The sequence below is a fragment of the Onychostoma macrolepis genome, chromosome 06, assembly GCF_012432095.1.
Source record: "Onychostoma macrolepis isolate SWU-2019 chromosome 06, ASM1243209v1, whole genome shotgun sequence".
NCBI lineage: Eukaryota > Metazoa > Chordata > Actinopteri > Cypriniformes > Cyprinidae > Onychostoma > Onychostoma macrolepis.
This window is the reverse complement of record NC_081160.1, coordinates 29,723,699-29,747,369: the sequence shown is the minus strand read 5'-3', so window position 1 is coordinate 29,747,369 and position 23,671 is coordinate 29,723,699. Positions and strand designations below refer to the sequence as shown.

At 35.3% G+C, this 23,671-nt stretch overlaps 2 protein-coding genes across 10 annotated transcripts in view; one reads left to right on the top strand and one right to left on the bottom strand.

Annotated features, from left to right (window-relative positions):
- The window catches only part of matn4 (matrilin 4), a 25,827-nt gene extending 15,099 nt beyond the window's left edge, over positions 1-10,728 (bottom strand). For 4 of the 7 annotated variants that reach the window (XM_058780052.1, XM_058780053.1, XM_058780051.1 and 1 more), the window contains exons 1-6: positions 10,511-10,727; positions 5,571-5,687; positions 3,446-4,009; positions 1,930-2,052; positions 1,717-1,839; positions 257-379 (exon numbers count right to left, since the gene is read on the bottom strand). In XM_058780052.1, coding sequence (XP_058636035.1) covers positions 257-379; positions 1,717-1,839; positions 1,930-2,052; positions 3,446-4,009; positions 5,571-5,643 — 1,006 coding nt within the window. In that variant the 5' untranslated portion in view covers positions 5,644-5,687; positions 10,511-10,727. Of the gene's footprint in view, positions 1-256; positions 380-1,716; positions 1,840-1,929; positions 2,053-3,445; positions 4,010-5,570; positions 5,688-10,510 lie in introns of all 7 variants that reach the window. The other 3 variants (XM_058780048.1, XM_058780049.1, XM_058780050.1) reach the window with 1 other exon arrangement.
- On the top strand, positions 7,814-23,671 carry rbpjl (recombination signal binding protein for immunoglobulin kappa J region-like). Of its 3 annotated transcripts, none has more exons than XM_058780055.1 (12): positions 7,814-8,097; positions 10,446-10,515; positions 12,360-12,494; positions 13,067-13,137; positions 13,214-13,329; positions 14,268-14,442; positions 15,239-15,376; positions 16,429-16,541; positions 18,073-18,213; positions 18,308-18,463; positions 18,594-18,697; positions 23,017-23,671. In XM_058780055.1, the coding sequence occupies exons 1-12, from the start codon at positions 8,064-8,066 to the stop codon at positions 23,288-23,290; spliced, it is 1,527 nt and encodes a 508-aa protein (XP_058636038.1). In that variant the 5' UTR covers positions 7,814-8,063; the 3' UTR covers positions 23,291-23,671. The 3 variants fall into 3 exon arrangements, with proteins under 3 accessions (XP_058636038.1, XP_058636039.1, XP_058636040.1); XM_058780056.1 differs by lacking the exon at positions 7,814-8,097 and adding an exon at positions 9,971-10,281; XM_058780057.1 differs by lacking the exon at positions 7,814-8,097 and adding an exon at positions 10,326-10,354.

Below are 23,671 nucleotides of genomic sequence, written 5' to 3'. Positions count from 1 at the left end.
CTGGAACAGGCAGACAGAAGCATGAGATTTTGGTGATGGTAAAACACATGCAAAATTCATTGCTGTCTATTAATGTTTGCATTTGGCAATACTAGCATACAGCTACTATGCAAACATTTATTATTTCTGCTTATTTTACATCACCTGGTTTGTATTCATATTGTATAACTGAATGGAATACTATTGCAATACTACACAGCATACTTTTTTATATTTTAAAATATAAAAAGCGTTTCAGGAAATTGCTCTCACTAACTTGTGCAGGTTTTCAGATCACCGTTGAGTGAGTATCCTTCGTTACAGCGACAATTAAAGCCATTGAGCACACTCACACACTGATGCTCGCAGCTATCATTCCCAAATGAGCAGTAATCGATCACTGGAACAGGCAGAGAATGGTGAGAGAAGATTTATAGGTGAGTAAACCAGGTGTTAAAGACCACATGATATCAGGACTGGAGCTTTCTGGGTTTTAGTCCATGTCTATTCATCTTGAAGCCATCTATAAACTAGTGTACTTCCTTCTTCAATCAGTGTTTTTATAGTTATCTAAAACTAAAGCTGTTTTGTTTTTGTTTTTTTGTTAATTGAAATAAAGCAGAAATAAAATAGGGTCCCACTTTATATTAAGTGGCCTTAACTATGTACTTAGATAAGAAAAATAAGTACTATGTACTTATTGTGTTTATATTGTATTGCAAAACACCTTTGCCGCTATTGAGGTGGGATACGGGTAAGGTTAAGGATAGGTTTGGTGGTATGGGTAGGTTTAAGGGTGGGTTAAGGTGTAAGAGATGGATCAATAGTGTAATTATAAATGTAATTACAGAAATTGATTACAGATATAATTACATGCGTGTATTTAAAAAAAAAAATAAATAAATAAAAAAAAAAATATATATATATATATAAGTACAATGCAAAAACATGTATGTACACAATAAGTATATTGTACCGAATGATTAGTTTAAATGTAAGTACATAGTAGTTAAGGCCACTTAAAGTAAGATCACTTGTTTGGTGAATTAAAGTGACTTAAGCTGAAGTACTAAAAATACTAAAAATAAAAGTAATATAAATTAAAGCTAAATAAAAATATTTTACAAAACTACTAAAAACATCAAAAGCATATAACACATGAACACAATTTTTTTCAGTTTAAGTGGAAGTAGTAAAATTATTAAAATTAAATACAAATAAATTAAAGCTAAATGAAAATATTAAAACAAACTAATAAAAATGATGAAAGCACAACAAAATTACTACAATTTAGACTAAAATTTAAAAGAAAACAAATTATAAAAATGAAAGCTAAATAAAAATATTAATAAATACTCTAATAGTATTTAAATAACACTAAAATAAAAACTGGATTCAATGGGAAAATATGTCATAAGAGAAAAATGCTTATTAACTGATTTCACAGGATCTTTAAGTTTGCGTATAAATGTACAAGTAAGCATACTATGTGCTAAGGCACAATATACTGTGCTGTACACTAGCAGAACAGGTGTATATTTAGTATACAGTACGTACCTTCGGTTATGTTCAAAATGGAATACTAGTGTACACACTACTGCATACTAGTGTGTACTGCATACGACACATTTTAGCAAACTCAGTTTAGGAACATAAACTTTGTCTGTTATTCTACAAAAACTAGAAGTTCACACTTCACATAAATTGTTACGCAGATGTCCATTGCGTGTCACTGACTTGTGCAGGTTCTCTTGTCGTCGTTGAGTGTGTATCCTGTGTTACAGTCGCACGTGAACGACCCGGGTGAAGCAATACAGATCTGATCACAATCATGCTTCCCTTCAGCACATAGATCAATGGCTGCAAAGCAAACACACACCTGTTGAGCACTGCTGGAATGATAATTGTGTCATACTTCAATGATAATGTGTCATTTGCAAGGCTACACACGTGTGCAGGTCTTGCCGTCCTCGTTGAGTGTGTATCCAGGCAGACACAGACAGTGGTAGGAGCCAGGCGAGCTCTCACAGATGTGCTCACAGCCATGATCAGACTCCAGACACAAGTCCATCCCTGCAAATCCAATGCACACATGAGTACTGAGAAAGCAAGAAAAGCTAAATCATTGTGTCCACAGGATGTAAAAGAAACAGCATTCATGTGCTTACTTAGTCAACATAAGATTTATGTATAGCATATAAGATTTTCCAATTTAAAATCCTCGTTGAAACAGGATATTCAACAAGAAAAAAGAAAGAAAGGTGGGACTGATTTAAAGCTCAAAGGACAATGTGAACCAATGTGAAACCAATCTCAACCAGTTGTCTCAACAAAAATGGCATATAATTGTTGTTAACAAAATAACAAAAAATTAAGATTGTGATTAATTACCTATATTTAAGATTGAATCTTTTATAAAGAATTTTAAGGATTGATTTATTTTTACTTATTTTTATTTTATTTGTATATTTAATTACATTATCTTAAAATGTATATAGAAAAGTTTTTGTTTACATAATATACGTGTATATTTATTATGTATATATAAAAACAAACACATGAATGTATATATTTTTTTTAAATGTTATGTTTATATATTAAATATATTTTTATATAATATAAAATATAATAAAATAAATATATAAATGTATATACATGTAAATATTTTCAAAATATATACTGTATGCGTGTGTATTTATATATACATAATAAATAAACAGTACACATACATATATTATGTAAACAAAAACTTTTATTTTGGATGTGATTGATCGCGATTAATCCGTTGACAGCACTAATATAGCTCCATTAAAAAGTTATTTTTTAAGAATTTATTGCTTTTATTCAGCAAGAATGCATTAAATTCATCATTAAATTGATCATTCAAAAGTGACAGTAAAGATATTTATAAAGTTACAAAATATTATTTAGAAAATGCAATTTTTTTTAAACTGTCTATTCATCATAGATTCAATATTAAGCAGCACAAATGTTTTGATAATAAAAAAAAAGTTTATTTTTATTTTATTTTTTAATTCACTAAATCAGCATATTAGAATGATTTCTGAATGATCACTTGATGCCGAAGACTGGAGTAATGATGCTGAAAATTCAACTTTTCATCATAATTTGGAATAAATTATATTTTAAAATATATTCAAATAGAAATCAGTTTTTTTTTTCATTACAGTAATATTTCACAATATTACTGATTTTACTTTATTTTTCTCAAATAAATGTAGCCTTGGTGAGCACAGGAGACTTTTTCAAAATTGTTAACAATGTTAACAAACCCTAAAATATTTGTATGGTAGGGTACATCCTTTGTTATTGCTAAGAAGAAATTACACCTTTGAGTTGAGGTTTGAGGTTAAAACCTATTAGAAAAGAATCCTAAAAAATTCAACTTTTATGATTAGATCCTTTCTCTAATGTGGAGCATATATCAAATGGAGGAACATTTTACCACAAAGCTTGTCTTGGAACTGAAGACCAAACTGGTGAATGAGGTCAAAGCTCTCCACCAGGAACACGTGATCCTCAAACGGTGGAGACGCCATAGCTCGCAGTGAGGTCATATCAGCCCTGGCGACACCAATGGCGTAGATCTCAATCCCAGACTCCCTCGCAGCAGCTGCCACTTCAGCCACACGGTCCTGAGGGCGACCGTCTGTCACAATAACCGCTACGTGGGGGACATTGGGACGGGCACCTTCTTCAGCAGAGAAGGCTACGTTCATGGCATAGCGGATGGCCAGGCCGGTCATGGTGCCCTGAGCCAGTGGAATGATCTCATTGATGGCTCTGACCATCTGAGCAGGCTTGCTGAAAGCTTTGAGGGAGAACACGTTCTGGACTTGACTGGAGTATTGGACCACACCAATTCTTGTAGCTTCCAGGCCAACGTCCAGCTCATGGATGATGTCTATCATGAACTTGCGCATTGTCTCAAACTCATGTGCACGAACGCTGCGGGAGCCGTCGATGATGAATACAAGGTCGACCGGGCCAGATTTACACTTTGGTTCAGCTGTAAAAAAAAAATGGAAGAAAAAAAAGGAAAAACACACAATTTAAATACTGATTTAGGGCATGTTTACACTAGTGCGTTTTCATTTTAAAACACATAATATTTGCTACGGTTACGCCTGTCATTTACACTACTCGTTTTTGACCCTCAGTGTATTATGGACCAAAACGGAGACTTTTGAAAATGATGGCGTGGCTGCCCACATTCGCACTGCGTATTCTTGGTGACTGTGCATCAATAACATCATGCTTATTGTTGTACCCATAGAAATGTATAGGTAGATTCCCCATTCGACCGCTCCAAGCACATAGATGCGTCCGCCATCTAAATAATCTACCTATACATATCTATTGGTTGTACCTGCATGAATGGTCATGTGACACGTGTTTTCGGTTGTGTAGTGTAGACAGAGATCATTTCTGAAACGCAGTGAAAACGCCAGTGTAGACGAGGATTGTTTTTGTTTGCTTTTCAAACTAAAATGGATCTTTTAAGAACTGTTTAATGAAATGCCCTTTGAGAACCAAATTATGGTTTTCTCAAAAATAACGGTTTTTATTGGCATAGATGGTCCTTTGGAGAACCTTTAATATCCATGGAAACTTTCAACTGCATAAAAGTTTCTTTATAATGGAAAAGGTTTTTTTAGATTATTAAAATCACTCTAAAGAAAATTTGTTAATTCTTTGGGGAACCAAAAATGGTTCTTCAATGGCAGAACCTCCGATATCAGTGCCATGTTTTACTGAAATCTGAAAGTTTTGAAAATGACATAGACATGGAAGCTAAAGTTTAAAAACAGACCACTCAAGTCTTAATGAAGAGGACAATTTGGCATATTTGAAATGCAGTCATTGGTATTATACCAAAAATTGGTCGCAGATCTGTTCTGATAGGGTTACAGATGCAAAATGCAAAATGCAATTAACTATATAATCATGCATCATTTAGATAGCAAAGCCTATTTGTTTTCATTTTTAAGAGGGAGGAGAAAATGCATCCAAAGCCATCTAATCAAACTCCATTTGGGTCCAAATTCATCTGTCATTTGGTAGTCAAATTTGGAAGATGGGTAACCATGAACAAAATTACCCAAATTAAAAGAAAAAATTACTCAGAACATATTAAAATGGAAGTTCACCTACCCAGTGAGGACAAACGATGTGATTACTTATGTATGTGCTTTGTGTGGTTAATTAGTGGCTGCCAAGAGCATGAAACCTTTCAAGAGGCATTTAGAAACCTAATATTCAAATTATAAAGACAAAGTCAATTTTCTTTTTCAGCCCCATCACGGTTTAATAATTTTGCATATTGGGCCTATGCAGTTCATGCTTATATTAATATATTTTGGTTTAGTTTTGCATGTAAAATCTGAATCCTGAAGCAGTTTAGAACCATAGATTTAGTTGACAAAAAAACAAATCTACAATGGTTGTCTGGTTTGCCAATAACAGCACAACTGTGCAACCACTAAATGCTTACCATAATCGACAGACTCTGACTACTTGCCTTACTGCCAAGATTGATTTTTAAGTGTTATGATGGTGAGTTAACCAACCTGATTTAGGTCTTGCTTCCGTCGCTGCCATTATGGCTATTAGCACACCAACATACACCAACGCACGTGTCATGTTTCGTCGACAAAGGCCCAATCTTACCGCAAAAATCCCACTGGCTGTAGGTGGAGAAAAGAAAGAAAGAGAAAAATTGCAGGTCAAGGGAAATCTGTGCTTTAAAAGCAGCCATACATTCCAGTCTGAGCTTGCAATAAAACGGCGACACCAAACAGATGGTCCACAGCAGCAGTTCTAAACAAGTCGTTAACATAGAAGAGTTAATAGACTTTTGGGCCGATCACATCAACACAGGCACTGAGTTCAAACGCTGTGTGAAGTAATCGGTGGAAAATAACAGCGTCTGGGACGTTGGCGTTGTAAACGGCGTGCTGTCAGTCACTTTAGCTTTCAAAAAGGGATTTACTTCTCCAAAGGCCTGATACGGTAATCACTATCAGTGGGCCACAGAACGGAGGAGTGTGTCATGGTTTGGCATGAATTGTTACTAATTGTTACTGTCTTTGAACTCAGCAGATAAACAGCCTGACAGATTATTGCTTTTCTATTCGCTATTCAATTAAAAACAACATTTCAGCTGTACACACATTGCAGTTGAAGTTGATATGCTTGCAGGAATAATTAATCCAAAAATGAAAATTCTGTCATCATTTATGCGCCCTCATGTCAATCAGCACCTCATAAAATACCATAAAGGTTGTCTATACAACAGGCACTATATTGCAAATATATATTTGCAACTACTGAAGTCATATGAAAGCTTAATGCAATGAATAGACTTTTTTGCCATAGCTCTCAAATCCCTTTTTAAGGTCAAAAGTTTGGGGATTTCTATAAACATATTAAGCAGCAAAACTGGTTTTAAACATTGAAATGATTTCTGGAGGATCATGTGACACTAAAGACTGGAGTAATGATGCTGAAAATTCAGCTTTGATCACATGAATAAATTACAATTAAAAATTTATATTAAAATAGAAAACAGTTATTTAAAATTGTAATAACATTTCACAATTTAGCGGGTTTTACTGTAAATTTGACCAAATAAATCTAGCATTGGTGAGCATAAGAGACAATAAAAATATTTTTAAAATCTTACCGACCCCCAAACTTTTGCAACAGTAGATTACACTTTTGATGTGAATACTCTAATTTGTTACCATGAGAGTATTCACAAATCTTCTACAAGATCTTTTACAAGGCAAAATGCAATCATTTTGGTCTGTAGTATGGCTTCAAAGGACTTGGAGTACAGTATAAAATCCTCTGTTTTCATTTTTGTTCAATCTGGAAGACTAAAATCAAACTGATTTAAAATACAGTATTACGTGAGTAAGTAAATAACCACAGAATGTTAATTTCAGGGTGAATTAACCTCTTTCAAATTCAAAAATAAAAAAGAGTAAAGATATCACACATGCATCCCTATATACTACTCTACTTCTCTCAGCATGAGCAACATGACCTCTGTGACCAGGAGTCCAGGACTGGTTTGTGGTTTCTCTCAGCCTTGATAAAGACTCTGCACATGACTGTCGGTTTCAGTGGCATCCAGGTTAACTGCAGACTTCAGTCCCTTGTGAGCTAATACAATGAATCCTCTGTGCTATATGTGTACAATATAGGCTTTGAGTGTGTGCGTACGAGCTGCCGAGGCCCTTAACTCGGCTTTGATTATTTCAGCACTGTATGGTCACACTCATCATATAAGCAGATTCAGAAGATTTAAGAGGAATGTTTACAGAGAATATTGCATCATCACTGGCTTTTGGATGGCAGCCAATGGCATATTTAACTGCACTATAATATGGAGCACGTCTAGCAGGCATACAAAGAGGTGCTGTTATTCCAATCCATTTGCATGTACTGATATTTTACTGATAAATTGTTTCCATTCAACTGGCTTTGAAGAACATGCAGCCCCTTGTAAATGGTTTTGCTGATTTAATGAACACACACCCTCCATATTTCACAATTTCAGGCCCTGCATCTGGAAATAATGCAAATTCCATGTGACCACATCACTACCAACTTGTGTAAAATCACTTATCCTCTTCAACCATGATTCCTATTTGCTTATTATTCAAGGTCGTAACTTAAAAGCCAGATAGGTTTGGTGTCCACGCTTTACTCCCACAAAATAATCATCACCCACACTCATTTCTATTTGGACTTTACACCTCATTCTGTGTTCAACTGCTTGCCACATGGAGGGAGGCGTGAGAATTCAGCACCTGAGTACAGGTGACTATCTCTGAAAACAAACACGCATATAGATTTACAAATACTCCTGAGGCTGATAACACAGTTATTGGAAATGGAGATGGAGAAGTCTTCTTACAACAGGACTCTGACAATTACACTATTGCGAAAGGACGGAATAAAGTTAAATCATTTGGCATGAATACCAGTGGAGTATCTGGCACTATAGAAGAGTTTATGAAGATTTCAAAGTGGCTGTTGTACACCTGAACGCCATGCAGGACCAAAGGAAAGGAGACAGAGAAACAGGTCAGTGTGATAAATATAGTAACATTGGTGGCCAGTGTTTTAAGTAAATGAGACTAATGAATTTTTTTTAATATTTATATTATATAATATTTAAAATATAATGTTTTTAGTTATTACAAATTTATGAATAATAAAAGAGAATCATGTTAACAATGGTGGGAATTTTTTCAAACAAAATAAATTAAATGTATAATATGAATTCATATAAATATTTATTACATCATATTGCATTTATTGGTGAAAAGTTTTGCATACAAATTCTGTTTTAGGATCTTTAAGATTTGCAATATTCCAACATTTACCTGACATTTACGCAATTAAAAATAAAATAAGTAAAATAAAAAAAATATGTATTTGTCATTTATATTATATATTTGTAGATATTTATTAAAAATAAATCATAAAAAATCTCAAATTCTCATTAGTGTAAAGCATTAAAATAAATATCTTTAAAGGCTTTTTAAAGGAATTTAAAGGCAGTACAACAAAAACCACCTTTACAGTTTAAAGAACATAGTATCAATTAGCATGAAAGGCAAAGGGCTCATAAAATAGTACAAAATAAGCTTAATATTTTTAAACAAATTAGATTTTTTCTTTCTTTATAATTTTTCTTTCATTATTTTATTATTTATTATAATTATTATTATTATTTATTTATTTATCTATTTATTGGTTTTGGGATAAAATATCATGGATTTCATCAATCTCTGAACTTTAAAAATTAAGGGAAAAAATGGATGGGAGAATGGTCATCATAAATTGTATGTGGAAGAATAAAAATGAGCAACAGAACATTTCTTCCAGTGTGCTGTATATATCTGTATAAGAGTGTTTAAGCTTCCCGGATCCAAGTTTTGGCCCAAAGGGATCTCCATGGGATAAAGCCCCGCAGTGTAAACATTTCTCTCAGCTTGACATGGGGCACAGACAGACCAAAGAAAAACCCAGTGTGAGGGAGCGAGGGAGAAGACAGGAGCATTAGAGGAGAAGGGCGAATGGAGGAAAATGACAAGCCTGGTTTCTTTGGCAGCCGACTGACTGACAGCTTCAGAGCACAGTTAGATTAACTAACAGCAGCTTCTTGTTAAAGTGGGATTGAAAGCAGATGTGACGCTTTGCTACTAATAGCGGTTCGCCTCCAGCCAACCACTGTGCACCTAAAGCATGTGGCTGTGTCCCAAAACCTGGTGAGCTGCCTATCTAGATAGCATGATGCCCAAATATGCTGTTTAGGTTGGCAGCTCACTAGGTTTTGAGACACAGACAGTCTGTTACATGCTGATCTATATTTAGTTTAGTTCAGGTCTTGGCTGTGTTTGGAAGGGAATACTAACTACTTACTGCACAGTTTATACTGTGTACTGTCAGAGATGCTTTAATAGAACATTCAGAAGAATAAAATATAGTTTTTATAAGAATTGCCCTGGAACCATTTCTTTTATCAAAATCATATGCTGCTTTGATGTTCCATGATTAAATTAGCCATTCGATCATTATCCCAAAATTAAAAAAATGTTGCAATTAAATGCAACTTTGTCTAGATTGCATTTTTGCTTTCTGAACAAATATTGAGCAAAAAAAAAATTAAAAATGGTAGCTGACATGGCTTCCACTTGAAAATGGAAGGCCAATTTATGAGCACTGCATTGTGGGGGACATTTTTCCAAAATATGCTTTGGTAGTAAACCACACACTATAATATTTCATGGATACAGAAAATTCACATACTGTGCACGATAATATGTCAGTATGACATTTTAAATAAATACACTTTTCGTGGGTAAAAAAAAAAAAAAAAAAAAAAGGGGGACAGAGAGAGACCACGTGATGCGATCATTGAACATTTGTCACATAACATTTTAAAATAGTTTACACATACGAATTAACTATCAATCAAATAAAGTAGGCTATATTTATAATTCAATCTCGTGACAGACATTTATTCAAAAAAGTGTCATCATACTCAAAAATTGCCTAGATAAAATCATAACTAATTATTTGAAGGACCAATTGCATTTTATGACGAAAAAATAATTGTATTATAAATAAATGATTTTACAACATGTTATAACATGTATATTAGTTACTATGCAGTATTTAAATGAAAAGTACATCTTTTTTATTGCTGAGGGAAACATTTAACCTAAAAACATCGTTTCAAAATAGCACAAAAATGCTCAGGTTAGCACATCTCTCACATTCACTACGTTCAACGGTCTCACAACTGCTATTTTAAAGGTTTTTTTTTTAGAAGGTCGCTGTCCAAGTCGTTAAACAAACCGTTTATTTGGTCAATGAAACAATTAAATCGGAAGCAACAATGCATTTTTCTCCTGATTCTCCAGGGTTGGCCATTATGGACTCGACAGAAGTGTCTCACCTGTACACATCAGACGCGTGCTTCACTCACCTCAGGTAATGACACAGGTACAGTCTCTCCTGTAGAAGAGGGCAACGGTATCCAAAAATACGACAAAATCACGCGGCAGTGGTTCAGAAAGCCTATTAAAAGAGTCAAGTAGTAACCTCTCCAGGCTATTATTCAAGCATAGAGTGAACAGTCAGGACATTGGCCAGGTATTAAATCTACAGAGCACGTTTAAAATGTAGGTCCCACCCCCGTCCGAAATGGGAAGAGCAGGCAGGATTTCTTTGGGGGGGTTGCAGCAGGAGAGAGAACATTAACGCTTTCTTTCAGTGAGCCTACATAAATTCCTTGCGGTTCTGCTTTAGTCCACGACTGATGCACCAGCTCTTGAAGTGTACACAGAACTGACTTTATCAGTCGAAATTTCATTTACAGTGATGCTATTTTCTTTATAGACTTCCTGTGAAATATTAATGTGGTCTGTATTAGGGTAGTCAACGAATAACTCTTATCATGACTAGTTTATGTGAGAGGGAAAGTGCATTTTAGATACTGAAACTAGAAGAAAAACACTTAAAATAATTTTAGAAAAAGTACAGCATGTACTGCATATTTCATGTTAACTCACCATACAAAGTATTCAAAAGTTTTGTGTGCAATAATTAAAAAAAGCCAAACACTGGGATCTAATTTGACCTTCATCCTAACACACTCTAAGTGGGAAATAACATCAGTGCCCTCTGACCCCGTATCCTTCTGGGAAGGCCTCAAATAAAAATCTGGGCAGACTGATTGCAACATCCTAAGCCTGGGGAATTAAGTGAGTTTCAATTAAAGCACTTCGCTCTGCTGGGAAATATCACATTTATATCCTTGGGGTCTTAATCAACGGAATTAAAACTCCCAGAACTGTTTCACATTGAGTAAGTAATGCAATTATTTAAAATGAGACACTGCAAACAGATCATATGAAGTTCAAAGTTTCAAAGTTTTTATTGCTTTTGAAAGAAGTGTTTCAATTATTTGATTTAAAATCATTACTCCAGTCTTCAGTGTCACATGATTCTTCAGAAATCTTTCTAATCTGCTGACTTGTTGCTCCGGAAACATTTTTATTATTATTAATCAGTGTTGAAAACAGTTGTGCTGCTTATTATTTTTGTAGAGACTGCGATTCTTGTTTTGTTTTGTTTGCTTGTTTTGTTCATTCTTAGATGAATAGGGAGTTGCTTGACCAAAAAAATGAAAATCCTGTCATTTTTATTCACCAATATGTCATTGCAAGCCCATGAGATTTTCATTCTTCTGTGGAACACAAAGGGAGATGTTTTCTTATTTGAACAAATGTTACAAGGTTCCCTTTCTGTGCCATTGGCATTTATCCTAAAAGGATTTAAAAAGGAAATTAGAATAAAAAGGATTTATATTAAAATATATTGCCCTAAATATATCATGTAGTGTTTTTTGTTTTGTTTTTTTTCCTCCTAAAATAATTGGAAAGTTCCTGTCCTCTGCTGCAGTCTACACATTCAAACCCCCCACATAAAAATTGCTTGTATTTGTTTCAGAATATCTATTATTCTATTACAGTATCTATTACTGAATCATTAACGCTGCTTGTTGATGTATGTCAGAAAGCACAGTAGGTCTACCACAGACATAAAGTAAAGCCAAAAAAGCTGTTAATGTCCCACTGCCCCAATACTTTCTGAAATAACAATATTTATGTCGAAACCAGTAAGGACTTTTCCATGACTGGATCTCTGAGAAATGCACAGATAGTTCACTTCAAAGAGTAAATTGCATGATTTTGGAGAGGATACATTTGGATTTACCACCGTTTTACCATTTTGTAACTAAGTTTAAAATAAATATTTTTGTGCATCACTAGGGAGGATCCAAATTTCTCCTTGTTGCCAAAAGTAAACAGAGATTCAGTGAGGCAATACCTTCAATTCAGACCTGACCAATCAGTGATCATCTTGCATGCCAAAGTTGCTCAGAAGTCTTACGGGAATGAGAAGAGGTAAAAACAGTTTTCATCAGTAAAATATACAAGCATATACACACATAAATATACTGAAAAATGTAAAACCAACTTCAGGTTATTTGCTGGTTTGAGATGTTTACCAGCTGATGACTGAACCAAACCTTTGCTGAAGGAAGAAGAAGAAGAAGAAGAAAAACATCATTCCAGCTTAAAATGGTTTTTGGAACACTGAAGCTGGTTTGTTGGTGGTCTACCAGCTCTAAACAACTTGATTAAGATGGATAACAAATTAAACCAGGTGTCCACCAACTGGTTAACTAGCTTGGACCAGATAACGAATATAGCTAGAAACCAGCTACCATGTTCCAAAAGCTTTATTAACTGATTTTATTTCATTTATATATTATATACTGTTATTTTCCTGTTTATTCATGTAAAGCTACTTCGAAACAATCTGTATTGTATAAAACGCTAAAAAATTATTTCCCTCCAAAACCATGTCTTTCTAATTATTTTATCACGTACCAGATCATTTATAAGTAAAACTACTGCACACCCTCTTTCTTCATATCTCATTCCAAAAATAATTGTTCTGTGCATTTTCATAGGTTTTTCTGTCCGCCTCCTTGCGTGTATCTCAGTGGACACGGATGGAAACTCAGAGAGGAGCAGCTGAAAAGTCAGTGAGCTGTGAGAGAACATCTTCATTCTTACCCTTGTTACTCACTGTAATTTTTCCATTTGTATTCACACAGCATCAGGTCTAGGAGAGTCCAGTTGTCGGCTTTTCGGTTACATGGGTCTGGACAGCTCCGCTGATCCACGGACAGACAGTTTCAAGCTGAGCTTTGAGGAGCAGACAGACAGGAGGGTGAGACATTGCCAAAGCCCAGCGATCAAAGAGGAGAGAGTCTGTCAGGTTTATGAGAGAACATGACTGCTGTGTGTACTGATAGATTTGGAGATGGGATCATGTGTTTATTCTACCTGGATTACAACCAGGTTTGTGTAAGGAGGGCAGATGAATGTACATGAAGATGAATGATCTTTAAACTTCCTGACCCCAGAAAATAATCCTCACATATATCACCAAAACAACAAGATTAAATGGAGAGCAAATTTTGATAAGGTTATTCACTGGTGCATGGGGAAAAAATAAAACGTGTGATCCTCTTCAGATGAATGTCTCCAACTGTGCTCAGATTTACCAAGATACCAAAGTCTGCAATCAAAGACCTCAAAATAAACTCACATGCTTTAGATACAATTAACAATTACACTACCATTTAAAAGTTTTAAGGTCAGTAAGAAATGAATCAGCACGGATGCATTCATTTGGCCAGAAGTCACAGTAAAGGCATTTATAATGAAAGAAAATATTTCTATTTCAAATAAATTGTTCTTTTAAAACTTTTTTTTAATCAAAGAATCCTGAATAAATGTAGCATAATAAATATTAAGCAGCACAACTGTGTTCAACATTAATAAAAATCTGAAATGTTTCTTGAGCAGCAAATCAGCATATTAGAATGATCATGTGACACTGAAGACTGGAGTAATGATGCTGAAAATTCAGCTTTGATCACAGGAATAAATTACATTTTACAATATATTCAAATTGATAATGGTTAATTTAAATAGTAAACATATTTCACTGTTTTTACTGTAATTTTGATCAAATAAATGCAGCCTTGATGAGCAGAAGAAACGTTTTTTGTGTATAAACAACAAAAACAACAAAAAATCATACCAACCTCAAAGTTGCAAACTTTGGTAAATGTTAACAATTGACTCATTTATGTTTTTCAGATGTTTGCCTGTGCAAAAACCTTGTATATCTCAGATACGGACAAACGAAAGCACTTTCGTCTGCTACTACACCTATTTCACAGCGGAGGGCAAGAAATTGGCACATTTAACAGCAGACTCATTAAAGTCATCTCCAAACCATCACAGAAGAGGCAATCCATGAAAAACGCTGACCGTGAGTCTGTGCATGTGTGTGCAATTCTGAATGTCCATACTTATCTTGATGCAAATTAATTAGATGCTGTGAGTAATAGGAGGACAGTCAGTTCAGTATGTTGTGCAGTATTAAGGTTCTAGGTCATTTTTGCAGCCCATGGTTTTTGTCCAAATGGAATTTTTTGGTAATAAATTTTATTTTTTATTTTTTTTTGGCAACAAGCCATTGAATTGACTGTTCAGCTATCCTTCATTTGCGTCAAATCAAATATGACGTTGGCTCTGACTAAGTGCTGTTACGTAAAAAGGGTCGACCGGAGTCGAAACCAAACTCCTGTAAGTTTGGGTAAGCGTGTTTGCATGTCTTTGTGTATGAGAAGTGGGGTCAAGCCACTAACTGGTGTCACCCGGCAGCCATTGCCACAGGAGTCAGACATTTGACCTCTAACCTTCTGATCCTAAAGCACACACTAAGAGGGCATCTTCTGTTGACATTGACTACTGGATCCACAGAGAGCTTCTAAGGGGAAGAAAGAGGCGCTTGACATCTGCGAGCAGCTGTCAAGTGACGTTGAATTCCTCACCGTTCTGTGGGAGAGACGGACAATGAGACAAAGATTAAGGAAAAGAACAGACTGGCATTAGTCACAGTATACCCGTCATTTGTGTTTGCTGTCTGCTTGTCGGTCTGAATGTTTAGGTATCAGTGAGAGTTTAAATTATTTTTACTTTTGTTTGCCTATTGGTTTAGTTTTTGTAAAAAAAAAAAAAAAAACTGTTGAAACTTTCTAAAAAGTATGTGTTTGTTTCTGCAGTGTGTATTTCATCAGGCTCAAAAGTGTCGTTGTTTAACCGCTTGCGGTCGCAGACGGTCAGTACACGTTACCTGGCGGTGGAAGACGGGGCTTTTGTTGCCAGCGCGAGACAATGGACGGCCTTCACTGTCACGTTAGGTTTGAGATCCAGTGCTTTTTCTCTGTTATTCTGCCTTTATTCCTCTTTATCTTAATCCCTCATACACATAACTGGGAAACAAAATTATTTTAAGTGACAAAAGCTATAAACTATGAGCTTTTCACACATTAGTAATGAACCCTGGGTAGTCAGGTTTCAAGATTTCACACTATATATTTTTAAATCCTGAGTTACCATTTTTTTAGATGGCATTTGGTAACAATTTACAAAAAGGTTTAACTTGTTAACATTAGTTAACTACATTAGTTAACAGTTCTTCTACAGCAGTTCATGTTAATCTTTGCGTTTACCAATACATTTTTAAAATCAAATATACTTGTTAACTTTCGTTAATGTAATGTCAACTAATATGAACATTTATATTAAGTTAACTAATATTAACAGTGGTTAATTCCTGTAAAACAATATTGACTATTAGTTTATGCATTAACTTACGGTAAAATGTTTCCTAACATTCACATATTTAACAACATTAAAGTAATAGTAATAATTGCATGAAATTTAGGCATTTATGTGCAGAGAAAAAACTAAATTGGTACATATACTGTAAGCATAACATATTCTAACAGTATTATTATACTAACAACTTCTAATTCATTCAATTACATGGGAAAATCCTTTTGCGGAAGTTTTCCCATTAACCCGGGTTCACCTTGCATATGCTGTTGCCTCTCACTCTAGTTCTAGTGACTAATCCACTGTTCACCACCGTAGCTAAATAAACACAAGAAACCTTAGCTTAGAAACAACTGGCCAAATAGGTCCATACTCTATGCTGGACGTGCAGTGTAAATAAACTTAACAAGCATCTTTAGCACCTCGCTACATTTGAGAGAGAGTTGTCCAGAAATCCCAAAAAAAATAACATTCTAAAAGGTCCAATTGTAAATGTCAGCAACATGTGCTCAACAGCTAGGCATAAATGGGTTTAACCCCAATAAGGCACTCAAGGCCGAATCTGAGTCAGGTCTATTTTTCTTTCTCATCCCCTACAGTGCTATAACCTAATACTCACTCTGTTTCTTCATAGTGGAGGAGATGCAAGCCGCTCATAGTGAATACACTGTGTGTGACAGCTACATCTGTTACGGCTGTGTGGTTCAGCTGGTATGCACTGACTCAGGAGTAGCGCTGCCACCAATGGTACAGTATGCAGATATAAAACTGATTTTGTTTCTATTACATGATTCTCAATTAGCCAAATCATCTATTTAAAAGATATCCAAGCTGAAATTTAGGTAAAATGTGTAATTTTTGTTTTGAAAAAAAAAAAAAAAACAAACGAAAAAAAACCCTTTCTGAATTGAATCTGCAAGTTGATCCATATGTTTTCACCCATGTCTCTGAAGTTAATTCTGTTCAAGTTTCATCCCTGTGGTGTTTTTTGGAAGCCTGGCTGCTACCAACCTGCGTCACAATTTGCTGATAAAGCACTTGATCAAAATGCCAAGGACGATGTTTAAATACCACATTTAGACTACCACATGCAGACTAGCAAACAGAATAGACCTTCACAGTGTTGTTTTAGTTTGAATTTGCTGACTGGTTTGTTTTGGTTTGCAAACGTGTATTTGAAGCCCTCATGCAGCAAGATTTGTAGTGTGGGAGGAGAGTGAACAGTCAAGCATATTGTGCAGCACACAGGTGCTGCGGGGGACCAGGTGCAGTGGTGCATGATAGAAGGGCGATGAATCTTTTTTTCCCCATTTTTAATGGCTATTTTAAGTCTGCTCGTATCAGATTTCAGAAGTCTGGGAACAAAAATGGAGGTCGTTTTCTACAACTGCAATCTTAAAAATAAAGGTTCCAAAAGGGGGGTTTTGCAAACAATGCTATACAAAAACAATGTTTTCCCAAATAACCTTTCAGTGAACTGTTCTTAAAAGAAACTTTTTTTTTTTTTTCTTAATCTGAAGAACATTTAATCATCTAAAGAACACTTTTTTCACTACTAAGAACCTTTTGTGCAGTGGAAAGTATCTATGGAAGTTCATCATGAAATCATCATTGACAGTAAAGAACCTTTCTTTTTAAAAGTGTAATATATTAAATCTGAAAAACAGCAAGGAAGTCATTTCTCTACAAAGAAACTTATTTTTAACAACATGTTATATGATATAACATATAACCCTTTCATAAGAGACCTACCTTGGTATCTGATGATGTTGATCAAATACTTCTGTACAATCCAGAAATCATGAGAGTTTAGAATGTAAAGAAATCCAAGATTAAGAAAATGTGGATGCTCACTGTTGCTCTTTATTAAAGGAATCGTTCACCCCAAAATGAAAATTAGCTGAAAATGTGCTTACTCTCAGGCCATCCAAGATTAACAGATTTGGAGAAATGTAGCATTCCATCATTTGCACACCAATGGATCCTCTGCAGTGAATGGGTGCCGTCAGAATGAGAGTCCAAACAGCTGATGGCCAGCTGACTCCACATGACTCTAGTCCATCAATGAATGTCTCGTGAAGGCAAAAATTGCATGTTTAAAGAAACAAATGAAATGAACCATTTCTTCTGGCCAAAATATGAGTCCCTAATCTTTAACAACGCTTCCTTCATTGAAAAAGGGTGAACTTGTTTTCCTTTAAGGGGGAGTTAAATATAAAAAAATAACAAAATGGTCAGCTGTGTGAATAGTTACCTGATTCTGTTTCTTTCCTTGCAGGTAATACGTAAAGTGAATAAGCAGCATGCATGTCTAGACGTGGATGAGCCTGTGTCTCAGCTTCATAAATGTGCTTTCCAGTTCAGAGACAGTAGCCACACGTACCTGTGCCTGTCTAATGAAAAAATCATACAGTTCCAGGTGAACACAGGCAGTGACAGTTAAATATGAATAGTTCAACCCGAAACGAAAACTGTCATCATTTACTCACCCCCATGCCATTCCAAATTTACAGGCCTCTCCGTGTCCTAAAGAAACTAATAAGGTGTTACTGAATGACGGCTCCTGTTGGACCATCATTGGAACGGAGGTGGTTGAATACACCTTCAGTGAGAGCCTGACAAGTCACCCGACCACCATTAGCCCTGTACCTGTCATCAACGGACTAGAGGTCAGAAATCCAGTCAGATTCATTACATCTCAACAGGAGCTAAATTTAATATGAAACTCTATGAGCTGTATGTTGGATAAAACTAGGTTACTTACCTAAACAACACTAACAAGTGTCCTGGGTGATTTAGTTGAACGGAGGAGGACATGTGGCCATGTTGGAGCTTCACGGAGAAAACTTCGGTCCACACTTAAAGGTCTGGTTTGGTAACATGCAGGCTGAGACAATGTTCAGGTAAGCATTTATCATATTTTGGTGCAGTGTTAAGGCAGATACTTAGATCATTAGTAGCTTGTAGTTTGGCAAGCTAAAATTAAGCGACAGTCAAGCCACCCAACCCAATGTAATTCAATTGAAAATATAGTGGTAAACAGCAATGCAATGTTTATGTTGCATTATGTAAACCAAATATATGCAGAGCTAAAATAATTTTTATATATTATTTTTCAGGCTATACTGTTAATGTTTTATTAATACTAATATTAATAAAACTGCACTATGTTGTAAACAGATGAGCTACTGTCACAATTTAGCTGGCAGCATTGCTACATTTACTTGTTATTCCTCAACAGTTCAAACACCTTAAACAGGAAACTTACGCTATTTGAGTTAGAATATGACACGCTTTGTGAATGTGCGGTTTAAAGGCTGCCCTTTTCAGTTTATGACTTCCTCTTCTTGTAAACCACAGGGGGTCCTGTGTAACACAAGATCTTCCGTTGCAAACCACAGATCTCATCATTTATCCTATTACACGTTAAAGCACAAATGTCACAAATAATGACTATTCACACTGAATAAATCCGTGAGGAAGTACATTTACCGGTTTTTAGATATCCGAACAACTCAAGATCCCTGCAAATGATACAAGGATTAATTTTGTTGTGCTAATTGGCAGGTAGTTACCAAAACAGTCAGCTAGCAGTGAGTTTATCACAATTAAGCAGTGTCTAATTGCCTAAACCACCATAAAACAAAGTAAAATTAGTGTCAAACACTGGCCACACTGGTTTATTGCTTTTAGAAATCAATAAATCAGAAATCATTGGATAAAGCCAGGTTCAAAATTCATTTTGTTGACATATTAAAGTTAAAGGTTTTTACGGAGAGGATTTTGAATATTTTTAATCAGAAAATACTGTCAACAGCAAGAAAACACAAACAAACAAAAAACACCATGTATTTATATAAATCATTTGAAGTGCTGTTGAAGTGGAGATTTCTGACATTTAAAGATGTGTATTGCAACTGAAAGACACAAATAAGGAAAGTATAATATGTACACATAAATGTGTATTTTGGATGTTTTCTTCGCACTAATCTGAAAGAAGACGTTACGGAATTAAAATAGCCCAAAAACAAAACCAATGGTTTTGCTTGTAGAGTCTTTTTAAAAACATACCCATTTGATATTGAAATAAACTGTGTGGATGCAGGCATGCAGATATTTTTAAGTGACTTTGAACTGGCTTATCTAATCATGAACTATTTTATAAATTGCAATGAGGTTCTAGATGTCTGCAAGTTCATTGCAAGACACAAAAACAATTTCATACTCCTATTAAACATTTCTTTGTGCAATAATTTTAGTCCGTTGTGACCATCTTGCCAAGGCTCCAGGGATGCCATGGTGCGACATTCCTGTCTCAGCAGGCAATAATTGTCTCTCTCGGGTCCTTTTAGGGAGGTTCTTAGAGCAGTAGTCAAGTGTCATATGTCAGAAGGTCAGCAGTGATCTGCAACTGAAATGACTGCAAATTATTGAGGTGTAACTTCCGTCATCTTAAGTTACAGGACTTAAAACATTTATTGGATTAATACTTCAGTCAAAGTTTGCCAATTGCACTGAATTACAATAATATAACAAACACTGCAGACATTTATTCAATACTAATTTGTAAAAAAAAAAAAAAAAAAAAAAAAGGGTTTTGTGAAGGTGACTTAAGACCAAGTAAAGAAAATGTAAGTAATAAATTAAAGGTACAACCCGAATTCTAGAAATTAAAAAACAATTTTTTTTTTTAATTTGACATTTTAAAATTTGAATAAAATGAAAACTAAAAGAATTTCAAATCACATGAGCTAATATTCATGAACATAGATAACACAACAAATGTTTAAAATTTTACAATTTTATGCACAAAATGAGCTCATTTCAAATTTGATGCCTGCTACAGGTCTCAAAATAGTTGGTACGGGGGCATGTTTACCATGGTGTAGCATCTCCTCTTCTTTTCAAAACAGTTTGAAGACGTCCGTCATCGAGGTTATGAGTTTCTGGGCCCGGTTGCATGAAAGCCCTTATGCTAAGAAATCCCTTAGTTATAAGGTTAAGGGAACCCTTAGTGAAACTTGGGTTGCAAGAAAAATCCTAAAGGTCAACTTAAGGAACCTTAAGGCTGTCATTAAGTATTCCCCTTAATTATCTGAAAGTGTTCCCTTAAGCGTTGCTACAAAGTCCTTAGTAACTATTTCACCTTGATAAATTTAAGGGACCAAAACAGCTCCCTTAAGTCATCTTAAACTCAGTATTTTTAAGATTTTTAAGCTCAAATGTAAGACTTAAGACATTTTTTAAGACCTGCAAAAATAAAATATCATATGAGCGTAGTAGGGCAATGACTATGGTAACATATTAAACTGTAAAATGACTGTAAAAAGTATGATTTACAGGTTTTCACAAAACAAAAATTGTATATAATTTTTTAAGAAAATGGATGAGTTGTATCAATTATTATATTAATTTAAACAATTATTATTAATTAATTATTACATTAATTAAATAATAATATAAATGTAATGCATGTCTTAATTGTTTAGATTTTTATAATGCATTATCTTCTTGTCGAGTCCCTGAAATAGACGTTGTCTTTGTTGCTCTAAAACCTTTATATACCTTTCAGCATTCATAGTGCCTTCTAAAACATGCAAGCTGCCCATGCCGTATGCACTTATGCACCCCCATACCATCAGAGATGCTGGCTTTTGAACTGAATGCTGATGACACGCTGGAAGGTCTCCCTCCTCTTTAGCCCGGAGGACACGGTGTCCATGATTTCCAAAAAGAATGTCAAATTTAGACTCGTCTGGCCATAGAACACTTTTCCACTTTGAAACAGTCCATTTTAAATGAGCCGTGGCCCACAGGACACAACGGCGCTTCTGGACCATGTTCACATATGGCTTCCTTTCTGCATGATATAGTTTTAGTTGGCATCTGCAGATGGCACGGTGGATTGTGTTTACCAACAGTGGTTTCTGGAAGTATTCCTGGGCCCATTTAGTAATGTCAATGACAGAATCTTGCCGATGAGTGATGCAGTGTCATCTCAGGGCCCGAAGACCACGGTCATCCAACAAAGGTCTTCGGCTTTGTCCCTTACGCACTCCAGTTTTCCAACATAGTCCAGATTTCTCCAGTTTCTCTGAATCTTCTGATTATGTTATGCACTGTAGATGATGAGATTTGCAAAGCCTTTGCAATTTGACGTTGAGGAACGTTGTTTTTAAAGTATTCCAAAATCTTTTTACGCACTCTTTCACAGATTGGAGAGCCTCTGCCCATTTTTACTTCTGAGAGACTCTGCCTCTCTAAGACATCCCTTTTATAGCTAATCATGTTACAGACCTGATGTCAATTAACTTAATTAGTAGCTAGATGTTCTCCCAGCCGAATCTTTTCAAAATTTCTTGCTTTTTCAGCCCTTTGTTGCACCCCGTGCCAACTTTTTTGAGACCTGTAGCAGGCATCAAATTTGAAATGAGCTCATGTAGTGGATAAAAGTGTAAAATTTCTCAGTTTAAGCATTTGTTATGCTCTCTATGTTCTATTGTGAATAAAATATCGGCTCATGTGATTTGAAAGTCTTTTAGTTTTCACTTTATTCAAATTTAAAAACCGTCCCAACATTTCCGGAATTCGGGTTTTATTTACATAATATGGCAATATGTTTAATGTACATGTCTATGGAGAACACAATGAGTTGTATTAGCACACTACAAAAAAAGTTATGTTCTTCATCAATTACGGCCTTGTTTTTTTAGTGTAAATATCTCAAGATTCTTATATCATAATACATGTTTGAGAAGCTAAATGACACAAGAAGTCTTATTTTATGAGAAATTGATAAAAAAAAAACTTTTGATTTAAACAAGAACAAATATCTGCCATTGGGCTCAGAAAGGAACTAAATTCAAAGGGTAAACAAGTTTTCATTCCCCACTGACAGACATTTGTTCTTGTTTTAAGGATTAACTTTTAATTTATCTCATTTACAAATGCAACCTGATTTAAGGATGTTTAGATATTTATATTGGAAAACAAAAATATAGAGGAAGATATTATATTTTTTGCAATGCATGCAACATTTAACGCCATGACTTTATCAATTAAAAGAGTTTCTTTTCTGATTTAAGACCTTTTCAAGACCTTAAACTGTGGACCGGCAAATAAAGACTTTCTAAGACACAACAGGCTAAATTATTTAGATTAGGCAAATTCTTTGGTGAAAAAAAATTGTTCCACACTAGATCTAATACTTAATTTATCTCAGGTCCTCCAGGTCTCTGCTGTGTGTCGTTCCTGATGTATCCATATTGAGCGGTGAGTGGAGATGGATGAGACAACCAATCACAGTGCCTTTATCTCTGATCCGATTGGACGGGCTGATCTACAGGAGTTCATACTCATTTACTTACACACCAGAGCACAACGCCCCCTCTCAAGCAAATGGTACAGCAGAGAGAACCGCAGACTCAGACTCGCTCATAGACACCATTCACCAGGAGTTCACACGGACGAACTTTCACCTATTTATGCAGAGCTGAGAACACACATACACACACACGCACACACAAATATTCATGTCAGATTATGTCCAGTCCTGGCTCACATTCTGGTCTCTTGTTAACACTTACACTAACAAGGAAAACTCTCGCAGCATGCAATCGCACAGAGCTTTAGGGAGCTTACACACTAGAGACAGCTCTGACGGGGTATTTGACATGTAGGAATGCACAAGTGCATTAGGGCTGAGGAGAGAGCTGGGTCAGTCTGCAATAAAGATGGAATACAGTTAATTGGATTCATGAAACTGGACCTGCCTCTGTGAAGTTCTCATTGGTCACTAGATGCTCATGTCAGAGGTTGCTGCAGCAAACATTTAAATTCTAACTGAGCATCACTTATAATAAACAATTACATTTTTT